Here is a 20,254-nt window from a genome sequence, read left to right as displayed (position 1 = left end):
AATTGCCAATTACATCCCCTCCAAGCCTCCATTGCCAACTGCAAGGGGCACAGGTTTGTTACAGCGGTGGGTTGCTGATTTCACCCCAATAGCCGCCATTAAGCATGTGCTCAGCTCGGGGTCAGAGGGCCTGTGCCCCCACCAATCAGGGCCGAGGCGAGCTGACCGATGGGCGTGTCCTAAAGGCCGGCGGCTTGATCGCCGGAGGCGCTATAAAAGCGCGCGCGCAAGGTACTGCCGAGGATATCCAGGGAAGCACAAAGCCTGCTATTCGTCGCCTTGCTCGCCAAAGTTGGACCAAGAAAAGGAGTTAACAGCAAGAAGCCTGGAGAAAGCACGAGACGTCCACGCAGCAACACAGCAGCAACAACAACAGCAGCTTCAGTAACCGCAGCTTGGGGCCTGGACGGCAGTTTGAGCGGGGCCGCGAAGGAACGGCGGCTGCCAAACGCGCCGATCGTGCGGCAGCATCCTTGGACCTTCCTTTCCCTCCAGCCATCCACCTCCTGCCTTTCCATCCTTTTTGTGTACGTGAGTTTGTTCTGTGTGTCTTGTCCCTCGGTATTTAATTAAGCTTGTATAAGTTAATAATTGCACTGTCTCTAATATCTTCTGTATATTATTTTCTTATCTTTCCTTCTTCCTTGGTTACTTTGAGCATGTAAATAATAGGAATAAATTTAGTAGTATTTCTAACCTTTTCGTCTTCTTCTTCTTCTTCTTCTTCTTCACATCCGTGTCGCTTTTGTCTTTTCCATATTGAATATCTGTGGCGCGAATTTGGCCAACGTTCGGGAATCGGGTTAGTCGGGGTAACTGTTAGGGCCGCGGGGCCATCCGCTCGGCAAACACAACATCTTATCCGCGGTCCGTAACAATATATATATATATATATATATATATATATATATATATATATATATATATCCATCCACTAATATGGAATAGGTATGCTTCCCTCGTGTCAACCCAAAGGCTAAGGGTGACTCACGGGTTAATTAATCGAAAGGGAGGTGCCCTTTCCATTCGTTAACCCATAGGTCACCCTTGGGCAAGGTGTACTACCCATTTTAGCCTCCTGATCAAGGTTATATGAAGTGATGAGAGCAGGTGGTGGATGGACATGCAGCAGCTGACACATATTGCCAGTCATGGCTGCATGACCTTGATGCCAGGTAGAATATTCTCTTATGGAGAACAATTGCTCAGGTCAACTGTTTAGTATAGAGAACTGCCTGGAATAAGGCAATGGCAAACCACTTCCATACATGCTAAGAAACATATCATGATCAGAGATCTAAGAGATAAATCTATGGTGCTGGTCAATGATCCCACCCCAAGGTGTGAAAGCACCCAATTAGCTACTGGGGAAGGGCAAAGTGTTTTGATGAGCAGAACTGGCAGGTATGACAGGGCTGGGTCAAACCCGCAAGGAAATCCAGTCGCTGAGGTCGCCAGAACTGAAAGTCTAACTCTGAGCTTCTCAAACGTTTACAAAATTGGAACATGGAATGTAAGGTCAATGAATCAGGAAGGTCAGGTGAGAGTGAGAGTGAGAGAGAGAGAGAGAGAGAGAGTGAGTGAGTGAGTGAGTGAGTGAGAGAGAGAGAGAGAGAGAGAGAGAGAGAGAGAGAGAGAGAGAGTGAGAGAGCGAGAGAGAGTGAGAGAGCGAGTGAGAGTGTGAGTGTGAGTGTGAGAGAGAGAGAGACTATTTTTTTTTTTTTTTTTTAAATTGGTGATCCCAATGCGATCCAAATGGACAGACCAGGAGATAAACCTCGCACAACCAGTAGCCGGGAGCGACAGAGCATCCGTGTCCTTCCCAACCGTGTTCCCTTCTGAACGCACCATGTAACACGTCACCATGTTCACTGCTGGAGGAATGTTTGTGAACGCATCACATCATAACACTTTTCCGATATGTTTTCCTTAATGAACTTGGGGACTCGTGAGCCACTCCAGAGGTGTTGGTAAAAGGCCGATCGTAATGGGCAGGTGCTCCATCTTGCAGGTGCTCCATCTTGGAGGTGCTCCATCTTGGAGGTACGCCATCTTGGAGGTATGCCATCTTGCAGGCACGTAATGTTGCAGGTTGTCCATCTTGCAGGTTATCCATCTTGCAGGTGCTCCATCTTGCAGGTGCCCCATCTTGCAGGTTATCCATCTTGCAGATGCGCCATCTTGTAGGTTCTCCATCTTACAGGTGCTCCATCTGTATGACGCTTTGGAGTTGCAGGCTTTCTGGGGCTACAGCGTTGATCCGTTCACTCATTTACCCCCGGGTCGAGCTGTAACTCCCCCCCCCCCCCCCCACAAATTTGGAGAGAGAGAGAGAGAGAGGGAGGGAGAGAGAGAGAGAGAGAGAGAGAGAGAGAGAGAGAGAGAGAGGGGAGGGAGAGAGAGGGGAGGGAGAGAGAGGGAGAGAGAGAGAGAGAGAGAAACATTTGACATTTGTCCCCGTTTGTTGCCAGGAAAACATTGTTCACAGTGAAAACCCAAAAAACAATTCAAGGTGATGGCTGTACAAGTTTAAAATGGGAGACAAGATAAATCATAAATTCATTGTAAGAGAACCATCAGCCAGTTGACATAAGGATGCCTTGATACACCACCGTTGTGAGAACACTGTGCAATCATTCGATTGAAACTCAAGATTTACACGCGATGTGACGAAGGCTTTAAAAAGGTGAACAGCATCATCAACAGAATTACAGGCATTTTGCATCCTGTGTTTTCTTGACAAATATATGGCAAGTTTTGCTTCAGAAGACAAATAGTTGACTAAAAGGCACTCATCTTTACACAGGCGGGAAGTAGTGAAACCGAAGATAAAAACACAATGCGTAAAAATTAGGCCAAGCCCCCGGACCACACGCGATAAAACTGTAAAAAGGGGTGCCAACCTAGGGCAATCAACAAAAATGTGAGAAATGGTTTCCGTCACACCGCAAAACAGACACAATTCTGTGTTATCGGAACATATGCAATGCGATAAAACATTTGATGGTAAAATGTAGTGCGCCAGCCGCCACTGTAAGTCTCCGGAGCGCTTGGCGATGGGGGCCTTGTACATAGTAAGCCAATTGATGGTGGTGGAAGGAGTAGTCCGGAACATTCTCCCCCAGTGCGCTTGCGGTTCTGCGGGTATATCGTGAACAAGCGTTAAAACACACAAAGCATAAACACAAGATTTCTCCATCAAATGAAAAGGGGTGAAGCCCTGAAAATGAAGTAGAAGTCTAGGAAAGAGAAATTCGGATAAAAAAGGGCTAGCTTCCGCCTGTGGGGCCCATTTTAGCCCGGTTCCCTTGAAAAAACGCAGGATCACAGAAAAGATCCTTCCTATGACTCGAATGGATCGAACTCCAGTGGCTACAGCAACGTCAGCAGCTGGCTTCCACTTGTAAGGAAAAGGTGTTCTGAGATGTTTAACCTTGATGCATCCGACGTCAATAAACTTTTGCATAAAAGCACGGTCACTGCAGACCCCTTCAAAAATGGGGTTTAGAAAGATGGGCTCGTTTAAAAACAGCTCAAGGGAATAGTTCCTGTTGTCACGGCGAACAGTAACCGCTTGCCATGCCTCCAGCATACTCCTATAGAATAGAGGAACTGGTGTTACATCAACTTTCGTGGTGTCTATAAGGAACAGTTCTTGGTCGTAGTTGAGTTTCCCTGCTTGCTGAAGCAGGCAGTGAGCCGACGCTTTCCACGAGACGTCGGTGTACAGCAGCCTACAAAGTGAAAGGAGGCGAAAAGCCATCACTTTGCTAGAAACAGCAATCAGTCCATGTCCTCCTTGAGCAGCAGGCAGGCTTAGCACACCAGGTCGAAGCCAGTGCTTACCTCCCCCCAAAAAGTCGATAAAAGTAGCTTGTAGCTTTTTGCGAATGAAATCTGGGGGCTGCAGTGCCATTAAAACATGCCAAAGCATTGATGCCGCAAGGTTATTTATAACAAGGGTTCGGCCCCGATAAGAAAGTTGACAAAGTAAACCCTTCCATTTCAGCAACCGTCTCTCAGTTTTGATTATAAGAGACTCCCAGTTTTTTAAAATGAAGTTTCCAGGGCCGAGAAAAACACCGAGATAAAGGATTCCATCCCTTGTCCATTCAAGTTGTTTGGGCAAAGTTGGAGGAATGGCTCCATTTTGTGGACCAAGGTAAAGAGCACTGCTCTTCTTCCAATTGACCTTTGCAGAGCTTGCCAAACTAAATTCATGGACACATTGGACCAAGGCGGAGACATCTTCATCCGAATGAACGATTACGCAAAGATCGCCCGCATAAGCGATCACCTTAACTGGGTGTGCCGTTGGTTGCGGAAGGAAACCGAGAAGACGTGCACGCAAGCGAACAAGCAAAGGTTCAAGTGCGAGGGAGTACAGGAGGCCGGACAAAGGACATCCTTGGCGAATGCCTCTACTAGCCGGGAAAGGTGGACATAAAATATTGTTAACCTTGAGTAGACTAAAAATATTATTATACAGTAACTGTACGTGAGAGATAAAATTTTCTGGAAACCCAAACCCACGTAAAACCGAAAAAAGATAAAAGTGATCAATGGTATCAAAGGCCTTTTCTTGGTCTAAAAAAACCAGACCAACATTTCTTTGTTTAAGATCACAGATATCAATTAAGTCACGCACGATAAAAATACTGTCATGTATTGTCCTTTTCGGAACACAGAAGCATTGATCGGGATGTATGATGTCGCCAATCACGGGCCTGAGCCGGTTGGTAAGAGCGTTGGAGAAAACTTTGTAATCCGTACAAAGCAGTGAGATGGGACGCCAATTTTGCGGTTGCTGGAGGTCTCCTTTCTTTGGGACCAGGGCGAGTACCGCCCTACGACAGCTTAGCGGCAGTTAGCCTAATCATAGGCTGTCAACCAAAACTTCGAGTAACTCTGGTCCCAGGAGGTCCCAGAAAGCTTTGTAAAATTCTGCAGGTATCCCATCCATGCCAGAGGCCTTACCTGAAGGTAAGGTTTGTAAAGCAGCATGGAGTTCTTCCATGGTTACCTCCTTGTTCAGTTGCAGGCACGCAGACTCCGACAAGGTCGGTAAGGAGGAAGTCAAGGATCCTGTGATCTCGTTATCGATTCCCTTAGCGCGATACAGGTCAGAGAAGTAGTTCTTGAGGGAATACCTGATGTCTTTTTGATCGTGCGTTATTCTTCCTTCCTTCGTCCTTACTGAAGTTATCTGCTGACCTCTCTTAGTTCGAACTTCCAGTGCAAAAAAGAACTTGGAGGAGGTATCCAAATGACACAGGTTCTCCATTCGGAGACGAATCAGCGCTCCTCTAGCTTGCTTTGCACATAGATCAGCAAGAAGAGCTTTTTTTCTTCGCCAGCAGAAAGTTCGTTCTCTCAGTACTAGAGGCCGAGAGGTTGGATTGCAAGGATAATATTTCCTTGGCAATCAAGGATTGAAGGGCAGAGTTGTGTTGAGTACGATAAGCTCCATGTTGTTGGCAAAACAATCTCATCTGTACTTTGGCATTGTCCCACCACTGCCCAAGGCGGGGGAAGGATGGTTTACGTTGGAGCAAGGCCCTCCAGAATACATGAAATGCATCAACAAACATCTTTTCTTCCAAAAGGCTCACATTAAAGGTCCAGTAGGCAGCACCATGATTCCGAACTGGTAGGCGAGCACAAAGCGTGACCATGTGATGATCTGAGAGGCCACTCGGGACAATGTCCGCGCCACTCACGATATTCAAAAAAATACTGTTAATATAGAACCGGTCCAATCTTGCAAGCGGGAGACGACTCTTTGAGCACCGACACCACGTGTATTGGCGGACAGAAAGATTGCTGATTCTCCACACGTCAACAAGGGAGAACTTGGACAAGGATCTTAACAGAGGCACTGCGCTTGCTGGGTGAGGCTCCTCTCCATTACGATCAAGGGCAGGGTCCATGTTACAGTTAAAATCTCCACCCAAACAGACAAGTCCATTAAAATCAATGTGCATGAGAGATGTTTCCAACTTAGTATAAAAGGCAAGTTTTTCTGTGCTATCACTAGGTGAGTAAATGTTCAGTACGGTGTGTTTAAAACCATTGTGTGTAAAAGTGACTGAAATTAAATACCCTTTGATTATGTCATTAAAAACTATATGAGAGCTACAGAAGGAAGGCTGTAAATAAACAGCTACCCCAGCCCTTGGGTGTTCCAGACTACTAGAAAACCATTTTCCTTTCATTATCCTTTGCCACTCCCCCATACAAGAGGAACTACATCTTGTCTCTTGTAGAAGTAGAATATCGATGCAATTTTCCTTAACAAACTGTTTAACTTCAATTTTACGTAGGGAAGAACGTCCCCCATTAATATTCAAACTGGCGAAGGAGAAAGCCATGATATAAGGGTGTATATAAACGTGTCGAACAGCTTGGCTGGGCTACATCTGCAGCTCCTTCTTCGCTTTCAGGATACATTTCCGGAGACGATAGACCTGTGATTCGGTCACGCCAAGCTGTCCGGCTTTAACAAGCAATCGCTTCGCAGAGACGACAAAGCTGATTAGGTCAGGGAAAAAATCTTTCATTTTTACCCGTTTCTTCCGAAAAGTGTCATGGAGAAATTTTATGATCTCGGAGGGTGGAACACTGGTCTCACCCTCCAAATCTTGGGGAAAACCCGGGTCATTCCAGGCTTCGACACTCCCGGCAGAGGCGAGTGACGAGGTCCCGTCCGAATCACATTCCGAGTGTCGGTCCATGTCCATGACATCAATTTCATGCTCCTGAGATGGAGCTGGTGGTTTCACGAGGGAAACGTCACATTCCGCACCCAAAGCAGAAGGAAGAGGAGTATGTGGGGGAGGAGCAGGAGGGGGGCGGGAGGAGGAGGAGGGGGGCGGGAGGAGAAAGAAGGGGGATGGGAGGAGGAAGAGGAGTGGGAGGAGGAAGGAGAGTGGGAGGAGGAAGGGGGTGGGAAGAGGAGGTGGAGTGGGAGGAGGAATGGGAGTGGGAGGAGGAAGAGGAAGAGGAACAGATGTACTATCAGGAGGAGTTTCACATTCTGCTGGGGGCAAACCCAGCACGTCATCAGCTGATGCCTTACATTCCGATTCACCTGGGCTCGAGGTTGTCTGCAACTCAGGAACGTCACACACCTCACCCCCAGCTGGAAGAGGGACAAGAGTGGACTCGACGTTCACCTGCACGGTGCCTGTGACCACGGGAGTGGTCACATGCACTTCATGTTGCACCACACCAACTTCCCGCTCGAGTTCACCAACTCCACAAGCAGAAGCATTATCATCCTCCAGAGCAAGAACGTCGAACCGATTTCTTGTTTTAAAAACATCAGATATTGCTGCTTCCAAACGGGACTCGTCGTGTTCGTCAGCCGGTGCCATCTTTTTTGGACAGCTCGCCGCCACGTCCTGACTGTTCTCGGTTAAATGTTTTAATTTATGTTTCCTTTTATAGGGAGCAACGGTGAAACCCTCACCATCTGCCTGGGGTTGAGCCACCCCCGCCACCGACGGCTCAGGTAAATTACTCGTGGTTGAGGCATCACGAGGGTCCCCGACTCTAGATGGACCACTTTTAGTGTTAATGGTCTTCACCGGTATCGATGCACCACCGGCGGTATTCTTGGGGCAAACGTTTTTTAAATGCCCCGATTCACCACAATTAAAGCAAGTTATAGTTTCCATCGCAATATAGATTTGATAATTGCGGTTTTTATATTTCAACGTCATAACTGCATTGAGTGATTGAGCGTTATCTTTTAAAATGATATAACAATGACGTCGGAACGACATAACATGCCGAACCGAGGCGTCAGAGCGAAGACGAAGCGGACCCATCGAGACCCGCGACACAACTGTGCCAAAGACACTTAGTGCAGAGACTATCTCTTCACAAGTGAAAAAAGGAGGAATATTGGACAGAGTTAACCGAACGGCCATTGTGTCCAAAGGATTAACGTTAACAAAAATATCCGGGGGGACGGTTAGACCGACTTCAACCGCCTGGGCCACGTGTCGCACGTCCGACAGGAAAACCACGATGCGATGATTCATTTTTGAAGCTGCAAGAACATTCTCGATTCCAACAAGGTCTCCTAAACCAATCACCACATTCTCAACACTAACTCCATCAGGTGGAGTAATTATCACTCCCTCCTTACGAGTGAGCGACTCGTACACACTATTGGACAAACGTCCGTTTGCCATAGCTGAAAATAAAATAAGGGAAGTTTAAGTTAAACAAAAAGAAACCTGTCACAAGCAACCAGCAAGTGAAGGTAAAGGAAAAAGATAAGGAAAAACAATATATAAATGAGGAATCGAAACCACCGACGAGCGGTTCAACCAGAAAAACAAGGCAAATGAAACGCAGGCCCAGAAACCGAAGGTTTCAACAAGAACCTGCGAAAACACTTACCGTGCGCTCTCCTGCTCTCTCTCAAGTCTCAACACACACAGGAAACAAGGGGAAAACTTTACAATCAGAAACAAGGACACAATGGAGCGAATAAGGAAAATAGGAAACAGCCAAGACAGCACTCACGACACGAAGCGAGCAGACGCCATGACACCGCACCCAACGCACCGACAGCCAGCAGATGGCGACAGAGAGAGAGAGAGAGACAGACAGACAGAGAGAGAGAGAGATAGATATATAGATAGATAGATAGATAGATATGAAGAGGACAATAAATTAAATTTGGGGATAAATGAACTTAAATGGACTGGTTTGGGGCAGTTTCATTCTGAAGATTACAAAGTGTTCTTTTCTGGTCATGAAATCTGTAAAAGAAATGGAGTGGCAGTAATTCGTAACAAGAATTGTCAGATAATATCAGCGAGGTTGAAAGGACATCCAGTGAACACCATCATTACTCAGATACAGGCCCTCCATAAGTATTGGAGCAGTGTTCATATTTTGATATTCTCACCTCATATTCATCTTTTGTTCTCAAATCCAAATTTATTGAGTATACAGCAATAATAACAAATTTGGCTTCACTGTTCCAATACTTATGGAGGGCGTTGTATATGCTTCAACCTCTGCAGTAGATGAAGAATATGTCGAGGCGTTTTATGGAAAGTTGCAGGAGCAGGTAGAGCATGAGCCGAAGGAAGATGTTTCAATTATTTTGGGACATTGGAATGCAAAAACTGGAAAAGTATGATCACCAAGGATTGCTGGAAAGCACAGACTTGGAATTTGAAATGAGCCAGGAGAGAAAATGCTGGAGTTATGTGTAGAGAATGATCTCGTAATTGTAAACACATGTTTCAAACAACCCAAGCGCAGACTGTACACATGGACTTCACCTGATGGGAAACATAAAAATCAGATTGACTACATTCTAATCAACAAAATATGGAGAAGTGCTGTGCAATCTGCCAAAGCTCTGCCGGGCGCAGATTCTGGGACAGATAATGAACTCCTTCAATGTGGCAAAACTTTGAGTCGAATTGAGAAAGGTGAAAAAAAACTCTGTCCTTGAAAACATATCTAAACAAGAAAGAGAAATCAGAGATTGCAGACCCTCGCCAGGACATGCTTGTGTGGCTTTGGCCTTTGGGTTCTCTGGCCCCTCCCGATATTTTTGGTCCTCTGGGTCTTTTGGGTCCTCGGGGTCTTTTGGGTATTGTGGGTCAATGGAAGTCCGTTGGGTCTTCAGGTTCTTCGGGGTCTTCATGGTCTTAAGGTTGTAAAAGGGTGTTAGGGGTTATAAATGTTCTAAAGGGTCTTGGAGGTTTTCGGGGTCTCAGTGGGTCTTTTTTTTTTTTTTTTTTGTTGTATACTGAATCGAGGCTCGTGAAAGAGCTAAGATTTATTTCACAAACAAACAAACAAAACAAACCAGACAAACAAAATATACAAAAAGAGGGAGCGGAAGACAAGATGGGGAGAGAAGGGGAAGCACACAACCACAACATTTGAGAGCAGGGAGAAGTGTGGGAGGGAGAGGGCTTGGGGGCAGGAGGCGTGGGAGGGGGAGGGGGGGGGGGGGGAGAGGTATAAAACACAAGGGGACCGAAATTAGCGGGGGTAGAAAAGATCAAGGTTTTGGATGGGGGAGGATACGAGATGGTGGTGAACAGCTGTTTTAAAGACCTGGAGGGTGGAGTGGGATTGAAGAGAGTGAGGGAGTTTGTTCCAGAGGTGGTAGAAAAGAGGAATGAAGGAGTGAAGGTGAGCAGAAAGTCTTGATTTTGGCAGTTTAACCATAAGAGGGTTGCAGGCAGATCTTGTGCGACATGTAGGAATATTTGGGGGACAGAGCCCAGAGAGGGCTGGGGGGGCAAGGCCAGAGAGGAGACGGTAGAAGACGGAAAGACCACCAACCTGCCTGCAGTGAGTGAGTGAAAGGCCCTTGGAGTTAGCTTCATCGCGGGAGTCTTAGGGTTCTGAAGGGTCTTAAAGGGTCTATGAGTTCTAAAGGGTCTAATGCAATTAATACCCATGCTCACATTCTGTGTGAACAAACAAAGAAACAGACAAACAAACGGACCCAAATGCAATACCCTCAAATGCAATACCATCACGACCATTGCTTTGTGTGAAGGCAGCTCTTAGATGCATGTTTCTCTGCTTGTAGGCTTCGTGGGGGATGTTGCTACAAATTACAAATCACAGCAACATCTAAGCTGAAATGTCTAAACATACTTTCAAAGATCAGTCTTGAACATGTACAGTACCTTCAGAAAGTATTCACACCCCTTGACATTTTTTACATTTTGTTGTGTTTCAGCCTGAATTTAAAATGGATTAAATTGAGATTTTTTGTCACTGATCTACACATAATACAAAAATAATGTGAAAGTGGAATTTGTTTTTAGAGATAATAAAAAATGTTGATGTTTTAGAAAATAAAATTACAGAATAATTAGAAACGAAAAGCCAAAATGTCCTTAAGTATTCCACCCCTTTGCTATGACACTCCAAAATGAGCTCAGGTGCAGCCAATTTCCTTTGATCGTCCTTGAGATGTCTCGACAACTCGATTATAGCCTACCTGTGGCCAATTCATTTTGATTGGACATGATTTATAAAGAAACACACCTTTCTATAATACAAGATCCAACAGTTGACAGTGCATGTCAGAGCGGAAACTCGACCATGAAGTCCCAGGAACTGTTCGTAGAACTCCAGGATAGAATTGTGAGGAAGCATAGATCTGGGGAAGGATATAAAAGAATTTCTGGTGTTGAAAGTTCCCAAGAGCACAGTGAGCTCCATCATTAGGAAATGGAAAGAATATGGAACTACCCAGACTCTTTCTTGAGCTGGCCGTCTGGTCAAACTGAGCAACCGGGCAAGAAGGATCTTGGTCAAGGAGGTGACCATTAACCCAAGGACCACTCTGATAAAACTACAGAGTTCCTTGGCTAAGATGGGAGAACCTGCCAGGACAACATTCTCTGCAGCACTTCATAAATCGAGGCTTTATGGGAGCATGGCCAAACAGAAGCCACTCCTGAGAAAAAGGCACATAACAGTACACCTGGAGTTTGCAAAAAGGCACAAGAAAGACTCTGAAAGCACGAGGTAAAATATACTGTGGTCTGATAAGAAGAAAATCGAACTGTTTGGCCTGAATGCAAAGTGCTTTCAAAAATCTCAATTTATTCCATTTTAAATTCAGGCTGTAACAGAACAAAATGTGAAAAAGTCAAGGGGTGTGAATATTTGCTGAAGGTACTTTATTTCAAGCCTGGTGGCTTCTCCAAGAAAAGCATCATCTCAGAACCGAGAGGCTGCACTGCACCACAGCACAAGATTGCACCAAGGGTATCTTAATTTGCACAAACAAACACATCATCAGTGATATCGGATTTCCATTGACCAATCAAAGGAAGGGAATAGGAAAAATGTCCACAGGTGACAGAAGTTGACAAAATAAAACTGCTTAGAATGAGTAAAATATGGCAAAGTATTGCAAGGACTTTCTGTTAATTCCTCCTCATACTGTACGCAGGTGATCTTTGAAGCTCTGCATGAGCTTCGGCCAAGGGGTCATGTCGCTGCATGGATCATCGCTCTCAGCCTACTCATCGGCATTTTAATTTTCATCCTGTTGGCAACACTGCTCTGGAAGGTAACTGAACATTGTATCTTACTTGTTTTGTTTTGTCTGGTTACCATCAAACTCGTTTGTTTCATTTGCTTGATCTTGGCAGGTGGATTTCTCTGAAACCTTATTGAGCCAACTCTGAAGGTTGAACCCCCAGGCTAGGGGGAGCGTTTCTGCTTCCAACAAATTTCTTCTCTTCATCTCTTTCTCCGGTCGTCTTTAGAATCTCTATTTAACAAAAACATTCCGGAAAAATCACTGCTTCTTTTCACATTCCTAACAAGGGTTGGCTCGTTTGATGATCTAAGCACTTAGCTCACGATGCTGAAATCCCAGTTTTAAATCCCATATACAGTCATGTGAAAAAGTAAGTACACCCCATGTAAAGTTTTGACTTTTTCAACATATTTCAACATACAGCTATTTGATCTTCATTTCAACAATATTGATAGATAAAGGTGATATAATATAACAAATATCATGAAACATTTACATTTTGTAGTCCATTGTATAATTTAAATAAACATAAATGCAAATTTCGCATGTGGAAAAAGTAAGTACACCCCTACATTTATCACTACTTCAAATACCTAAAATTCGAATCAGGTGCACCAGCTCAGGTGCAAATGATTAGAACATCGTTAGAGAGGATCTTGGAGGAACCTGTCTTATTTAAACCTCAGACATTTAGTTTGGTTTGCTCTTTGTTGTTGAAGTGTGTGGCGTCACCATGCCTAGATCAAAAGAGCTCTCTGAGGCCTTCAGAAAGAAGGTTATAGATGCCTACGAGTCTGGGAAGGGATTTTAAAAGATTTCCAAACAATTTGAAATCAATCATTCCACTGTCCGGAAGATCATCTACAAGTGGAGAAGACTCCAAACCACTGCCAACTTGTTCAGGCCAGGCCGCCCCAGCAAGTTCAGCCCGAGAGCAGACCGCAAGATGCTGAAAGAAGTCTCTAAGAACCCCAGAATGTCATCACGGGACCGACAGGTAGCTCTTGCCCCTGTTGATGTCAAAGTGCACGAGTCTACCATTAGAAAGAGGCTGCACAAATTTGATCTGCATGGGAGGTGTGCCAGGAGGAAACCTTTGCTGTCCAGAAAGAACATCAGGGCAAGACTAAAGTTTGCCAATGAACACCTCGGCAAAGACCCGCACTTCTGAAACAATGTGCTCTGGACAGATGAGTCAAAAGTAGAGCTATTTGGCCAGAGTACCAGAAGACATGTTTGGCAAAAACCAAAGACAGCATTTGACCACAAGAACCTGATACCAACTGTAAAGCATGGTGGTGGAAATATTATGGTTTGGGGCAGCTTTGCTGCATCAGGGCCTGGGCAGCTCACCACCATATAATCCACTATGAATTCTTCATTGTACCAGAGGGTGCTTGAGGATAATGTGAGGCCATCTGTCAGAAAGTTGAAGCTCAACCAAGGGTGGACCTTGCAACATGACAATGACCCCAAACATACCAGTAAATCCACCAAGGAATGGCTGAAAAGAAAGAAATGGAGGGTTCTGGAATGGCCAAGTCAAAGCCCGGATCTAAATCCCATCGAGATGTTGTGGGGGGATTTAAAACGAGCTGTGCGTGCAAGAAACCCCTCAAACATCGCACAGCTGAAAGAATTCTGCATGGAGGAGTGGGCAAACATTTCTCCCAGTCGATGTCAGAGACTGGTAGACAGTTATAAGAAACGCCTACTTGAGGTTGTTTCTGTTAAAGGGGGCAATACCACCTATTAGAGCCAAGGGTGTTCTTACTTTTTCCACATGCGAAGTTTACATTTATGTTTATTTAAATTATACAATGGACTACAAAATGTGAATGTTTCATGATATTTGTTATATTATCTCACCTTTATGTATCAATATTGTTGAAATGAAGATCAAATAGCTGTATGTTGAAATATGTTGAAAAAGTCAAAACTTTACATGGGGTGTACTTACTTTTTCATGTGACTGTATGGTGTGCCCTAGTTATACATGTAAAAGTACATTAATGTCCTTGCCCTTCATGGTTTAAATGGACATGCTCCTTCATGTTTCTGAGACAGTTTAATAAACACACCGCTATCGAGGTATCACTACCAAAAGTAATATCCAACAAGTACAGATACATTCAAAGTACACCGCCCCATGCCAAATAAATAAATAACATCCTCTAGCGCGGCATTGCTGGGGCGCCACAGGCGCCCGGCAATACCGCCATGCAGCGCATAGAGACTGTATTGGGAGGGAGAGGCGTACAATATTTGATTGATTAATTGCATAATGAAAATCAATAAATAATTATCATAAAATATTTTCTGAATCAATTGGCTAATAGCACACCGAAACGACCAGTGCTTCATCCGAAGCTGCAACTTTTTGAGAATTAATTAAATAAGTCATTAATCGAAAAAATTAATTGATTAATTAATATATATTAATTAAAAATATCCTTTATAGCCACATAATTTAGTCACTGTCATGTCCAAATATCAGCTTCCTAGCTCAAAATGTGCCCGAGATATTGCCCAGATGAGAAAGAAAATAAATAAATGATTAATAATGAAAATAAATAAATATAAATCATAAAATAATGAAATAATTAATCAATTGGCTAACAGAATACTTAAACCACCGTTTTAGCCGAATCTGTAACTTAAAAAAAATTAAGTCATTAATCAAATAATTAAAGAATTAATCGATTGATTAATAAATTTATCGATTTATTATTTATTGATTAGTCAATCAATTATTTATTTTTCGATGAATGACTTATTTAATTAATTCTCAAATAGTTACAACTTCGGATGAAACTGGTGGTTGAGGTATGCTGTTAGCCAATTGATTAAGAAATTATTTTACGATTATTAATTATTGATTTTATTATAATGTATTATGTAATTATTGATTATGTATGTCATAGTCACATGTGAGGCTCATGGTAAAATAGTCACGTGTGAGGCTCATGGAGGAGATGAATAAATCAAGGTAGTTAAATGGAATAATTGGAACCTGGGATACCAGTCCCATGACTTGCTCAGTTGGTAATACTGAACATGCCATCAATTCATTTGAAATGGGCTTCCAAGTCTTCATATTGCGAGATGCCAGTGCATTTCCTAACATAATGTAAAAACTGAGCCCTGAGAACACAAACCATTGCTGACAATAAAAACACAAGCCTGTAAGACACTTGCCTTTTATTGTATTTATACGGTTTTCCGCCACCCTTCCTACCCTTACCAAGGGGAGATTAAGCCCCTTGTTCTTTCTGGGCCGGCATAACCGAGACTTGAAACGCCCCTCCCGGGCAAACGCAAGGTAGGGTTTCGGGACAAGTCTCGCACGTACCTAAATACCTGCGCCACCGCAGAAGCGGGGAATCAAGCCTCGGACGAGCCACATGTAATTTGGGTACACCGAGCGGATTGCGTACCACGTGGTCTGTGCAGTTACCGTTAGTATTGGGACCCAATTCGAGCGGTTCTATTCGTACCATGCTTAGTCAATGATTGAAAACACGAGACGGTCGAATAAATGAAGAACACGATTTAATTATTATTTACACTTACATGTACAATGATTTGGTAGAAGAAGAGACACAGGGCAGTCTTAAGCAGTCTTATATTAAAATCCCAGACACGGGCCCGATCACACTCACAAAGGGGAAATGCAGGTAGAATGGTGTTCCTCGCTGAACGGTCATCCAGGAATGGCCCCGCCTGGCGTGGCTCTCCACGGTCACAGCACGTCCCGCGAAGATGGAAGCAGGCGGTGGAAGGGATCTCTGTAGCGTGTCTCTCAAACAAAGGGCAGATGAGGCAGGAGGGAAATGTACGCGTCTCTCGCCGGCTTGGCGGTTTTCCACAGTGCGTTTAGTTACCGGCACGCTATCACTTGCATAACCCAATGGAGGCTCGACCTCAAGCTCAACCGAGCGTCCAATTTGGAAAGAGTGCTTATAACTTCGTTCATGCTCGTCTTCTCTCTTGTACAACACTCAACTCCCACAGAACATAGTCAACCGCCTCCCTTCACAGAACTGCCCAACTCTCACAGGACTTAATAACTTGCAAGCTCACCCCTTCGCAGAACTGCTGGTGGGGGCTTCGCGCAACGGGTTTTATTGCCATGCCGTGAGCCCTCTCGAATGTTCCAAACACACTGATGCAGTGCCGCAACCACTCCCTTTGAGCCCTGATTGGCGGCTTGTGCTTACCGTCAGCTTCTCCGCCGCCCTCATTCGGTCTTGCCTTGATTTGCCAGGCCTGCTTCGTGTTAATTCGCGCCAAAAAGCCAAAGGCAGCATAAGGAGGCGTAAGGCGGCATAAGGCAATGAGGCGGCATAAGGCAATGAGGCGGCATAAGGCAATGGAGGTGGCGTAAGGCAATGGTGGTGGCATAAGGCAATGGTGGTGGCATAAGGCAATGGAGGCGGCATAAGGCAATGGAGGACAATGAAAGGACCTATTCTCATTATTCTACTCAACGCAAAACTAACACAGGAAAAGGACTATTCTCACACATACTAAGAAATAACTGAACTATCGCGAGGCTACATGTTGTTGTGTGATGAAACTATGAGGGGGAAATTTAACCTTTATTGTACAAACTCAAAACCGCAACAGTATTTTATCCTGCTTGTGCAGGAAAATCACGGACATGATCTGCTCTTCGTCAAACAATTGCTTATGTAAACATTTAGTGATGCTTGAAACATTTAATAACCTCAAGAGTTGGCTGTTTAAACATCCAGACATCCAAATGGACAAGACTCAATACTAATGTTGCACAATGAGAAAATTTCCAAACACAATAGTTTGATCCTTTTAATATATACCTTCTGTGCCTTTGATATGATTCTCATATTTATTGAACAATAATGATAATTCTGTCTTTCAGCTCGGGTTCTTTAAAAGAGCTTACAAGGAGAAGATGGAGGCAAGCATGGAGCAGAGATAACTTGGCAGGACGATGATGTGGCAGCAGGAGAGGGGTGTTGCTGCAGTGGAGGAGAGAGGGCAGGTGGTGCAACGCAGGGAAGCAAGCAGCGAGATGGAAACAGGTTTATTCAAGAGCTTGTAGAATGAAGAACTGGTCTTGCTGATGAAGATCTGTGTCAATTTGTGTTGGCAGACAGGTAGAACAATGGATGAAATCCACAGACCATCGATCGAAGTAAATTATCTATCAGGGTAAGCAAGGAGAAACTGATGTTTCAGGCATTAACCCTCCATCAGAGCAAAAGAGGGGTTAAAGCTCTGAACTCTAAAACTCTCGTGCTCCATGGAAGGGTTTGAGCTTGTAATGTCAGCTTCTCCTTGCTTCTCACGGCAGTTAGTATATCTCAATCAACCTTCTGTTGATTCCGTCCGTTATTCAATAGCTATTCTAGTATGATGATACAAGATAACTGACAGAAGAATCGTTTTCTTTCTGAGCTCTGGAAAGCCACCAGTCTGCGAGTTACTGCCACCAACAGTAAGCAGAAGGTTAGTGTCGATAATATTGCATTGAGCATTTTAAGCTGAGACAAAAAGAGAGAGATTATATATATATATATGGTTTAATCCGAGCTACACTTCACATCCATAATCGGAGTGCAATCGAGCCAACGAACCTTCTGCCCGGGTGGACGCCGTGATGTTCGGGTCAAAGCGGCAACTCCCACCAGGCCGATGAAAGCCCTTTAGTGTGATGGCCCATTTACCTTCCTTGCCATGGCAATCCGAACACGATAGGGTAATCACATTGAGGGAGCAAATGTCGGTTAAAGAGGGAGGACATTGCAGGCGATAGCTTCACGAGGGAATGTGGTGCATCCGATGGTTGTAACCAGGCCTTTTCCAGTTCCATGCAGGGCAGATCATTTTATCTTTTCTATTCGGAAGGACTTCCCTCCAATTGAGCTCTACATCGAGATAACTTCCCCACTCAACGTGTGACTAAAAATGATATTTGGTGACCATACAGTGCACACCGAACATGAGTAATGTTGGATAATGCAGTATTTTGTTGAAGAGTTCCACATCATTGTGTAAAGATGTTGAAATCCTTGTTTTACAATTTGAAACGTCTTTGGGTTTCAAACCTGGGTGCTTCCTTGCAGCCTGTGCTACCACTGGACCATTTTGCTGCAAACCCTAAATGTTGCTGTACTCCCGTGCACAAACTTGTAGAAGCAGAATAGGACTTTTCTCATAAATTAACTCACGGGGATTTTAAATGAATTTGAACTTTTTATTTTTCCAATCTTCCTGATACTCAACTGAGCTCACTGGCCGCCCACAGCAATTAATTTGTACGTCACTGTCTTTTACGTCTGAAATGTTCCATGGGTGTACTGAATATGTGGTTGAAATAAAAGAAAATGTCTGTTTGCAAACTCTACTTTTTTCATACATTAACAAAAAAAAGCTTTATGAAAAATATAAAAGAATAACCATAACCTTGCTCTTTCATGAGCCTCAACTTGATGTATAACTAGAGCAATGCGACTGTGTTGCCAATATGCCTCCGCATAGTCCCACAATGGGTAGATGCCATCATTCACTGTCCTAAAAATATACAAGTTTGATTTAAATCCCTTCAGCTCTTTCCAAGTATCACATTTTCACCAGCCATGATAAGTTTCACATCGATCGGTGAAGCGGTTTCAGAGAAGGATTTTTTTTAAAATATTGGCTTTCAAGCTAATATGGCTGTCACACCACGTGACATATGACCATAAAAAATGTACACTCTGCATATGTACGGGTAGGGGTTCACCTTTGTGAAGTTTTGTGTTGATCGGATAAGTTCGTTTTTCTATCCAATATGGCTGCCAGACCACATGACCTACGATGTCATCATTTTCAAACTATATGCAACAATGCTGTTAGATGATATTTGTAAAATTTGGCGTCAATAGGGTAAGCAGTTTCAGGGACATAATTATTTAATATTTTTCTTCAATCCAATATGGCTGCCACACAGTGTGACCAATGATGTGTTTGTGATCATCTTTTAATCGCCATGCCTAGTCCATGACACACATAAAGTTTCGAGTCAATCGATTTGGTGGTTTGGGAGAAGATTTTTTTTGGGGTTTAGTTTACATCCAATATGGCTGCCAAACCATGTGACCTATGATGTTATAAATTTAATAGTTCTATACAAATGAGCATAGATCATGTGCATGCAATTTCAGATTTTTAGGATAAGGAATTCGATTGAAACATTTTTGGCTGGTACACCACTTCACTTATGATGTCATCATTATCACAGTTTTGTTCCCCATTGGGAGTACTTGACAATGTGCCAAGTTTCAAAGTTTTCCATTCAGCAGTTTCCGAGATATTATTTTTTAATTATTTGCGTTTATTTCAAGCTGACTGCCATACCACATTCAAGACCTATGACGTCACATTTATGACAAAAACATTCTGCATGGGTGTCACTCCTACCCTGAAAGTTTTGTCTCAATCGGATTTGTGGTTGCTGAGAAAAACGAGGTTTAGCCCGTACGGACGGACATACGAAAGGAAGGACGGACGGACAACCCGAAAACATAATGCCAACGGCCACCTTCGGGGGCGGAGGCATAAAAAAAAACTCGAAACACCCATCCCTTCCCAGAAGTGCAGAGATTACTCAGAAAAAGCACCAGTGGGTAGATATCGTAACGGTGGACTGTGTGGTGGACACGTGGTCAAATCCTCCACCCAGATGATCATCAATTTAGCGACGGATTGTCCTCAAGAGACTTCTTCTGGGAAAGCTGAACAGATCTTTTCTTCGGTTTCTGACGCACAGAAGCTCTAACAAGATCCGTCGCCGACTGTAATTTCCCTGTTTCGAAAAGGACTGGGGGCCGAGCAATGTGCCCCAGATAAAAAAATAATGCAAGTTTCACCCTGTTAGTGAGGTCGGCACCAAATTTGAATTTGACCTGCGCCATGGCCATATATACCATGCGCCATATATTTGCAAAATTCTGAACCAGGCCGCACACCAATCGTGATAACCAGGTTTAATAAATGATCAAAAGCAAAGAGGGATAGGGAGAACAATAAAGAGCTATACGTACGCGTCATCTTATTCAATCACATGTTGACAATTCAGACAGGGTAAGGTCGCAAGACAAGCAAAGAAAGAACCTGATCCCCACTCGATGCCTGCGAGGGGTCGGCGTTGGCTGCGGCAAAGGAGAGCGAGAT

The 20,254-nt window shown here is 44.0% G+C and overlaps 1 protein-coding gene across 1 annotated transcript in view; it reads left to right on the top strand.

Moving 5' to 3' along the window:
* ITGA9 (integrin subunit alpha 9) overlaps positions 1-18,441 on the top strand; it is a 144,178-nt gene extending 125,737 nt beyond the window's left edge. Inside the window, exons 27-28 of the mRNA XM_068122768.2 lie at positions 11,963-12,082; positions 16,959-18,441. Coding sequence (XP_067978869.1) covers positions 11,963-12,082; positions 16,959-17,018 — 180 coding nt within the window. The 3' untranslated portion in view covers positions 17,019-18,441. The remainder of the gene's footprint in view (positions 1-11,962; positions 12,083-16,958) is intronic.
* Positions 18,442-20,254: the final 1,813 nt, after the last annotated feature.

Source organism: Myxine glutinosa, chromosome 7, assembly GCF_964187855.1.
Source record: "Myxine glutinosa chromosome 7, kmMyxGlut1.1, whole genome shotgun sequence".
NCBI lineage: Eukaryota > Metazoa > Chordata > Myxini > Myxiniformes > Myxinidae > Myxine > Myxine glutinosa.
The sequence above is the reverse complement of the archived record's forward strand: the minus strand, read 5'-3'. Positions and strand labels throughout refer to the sequence as shown.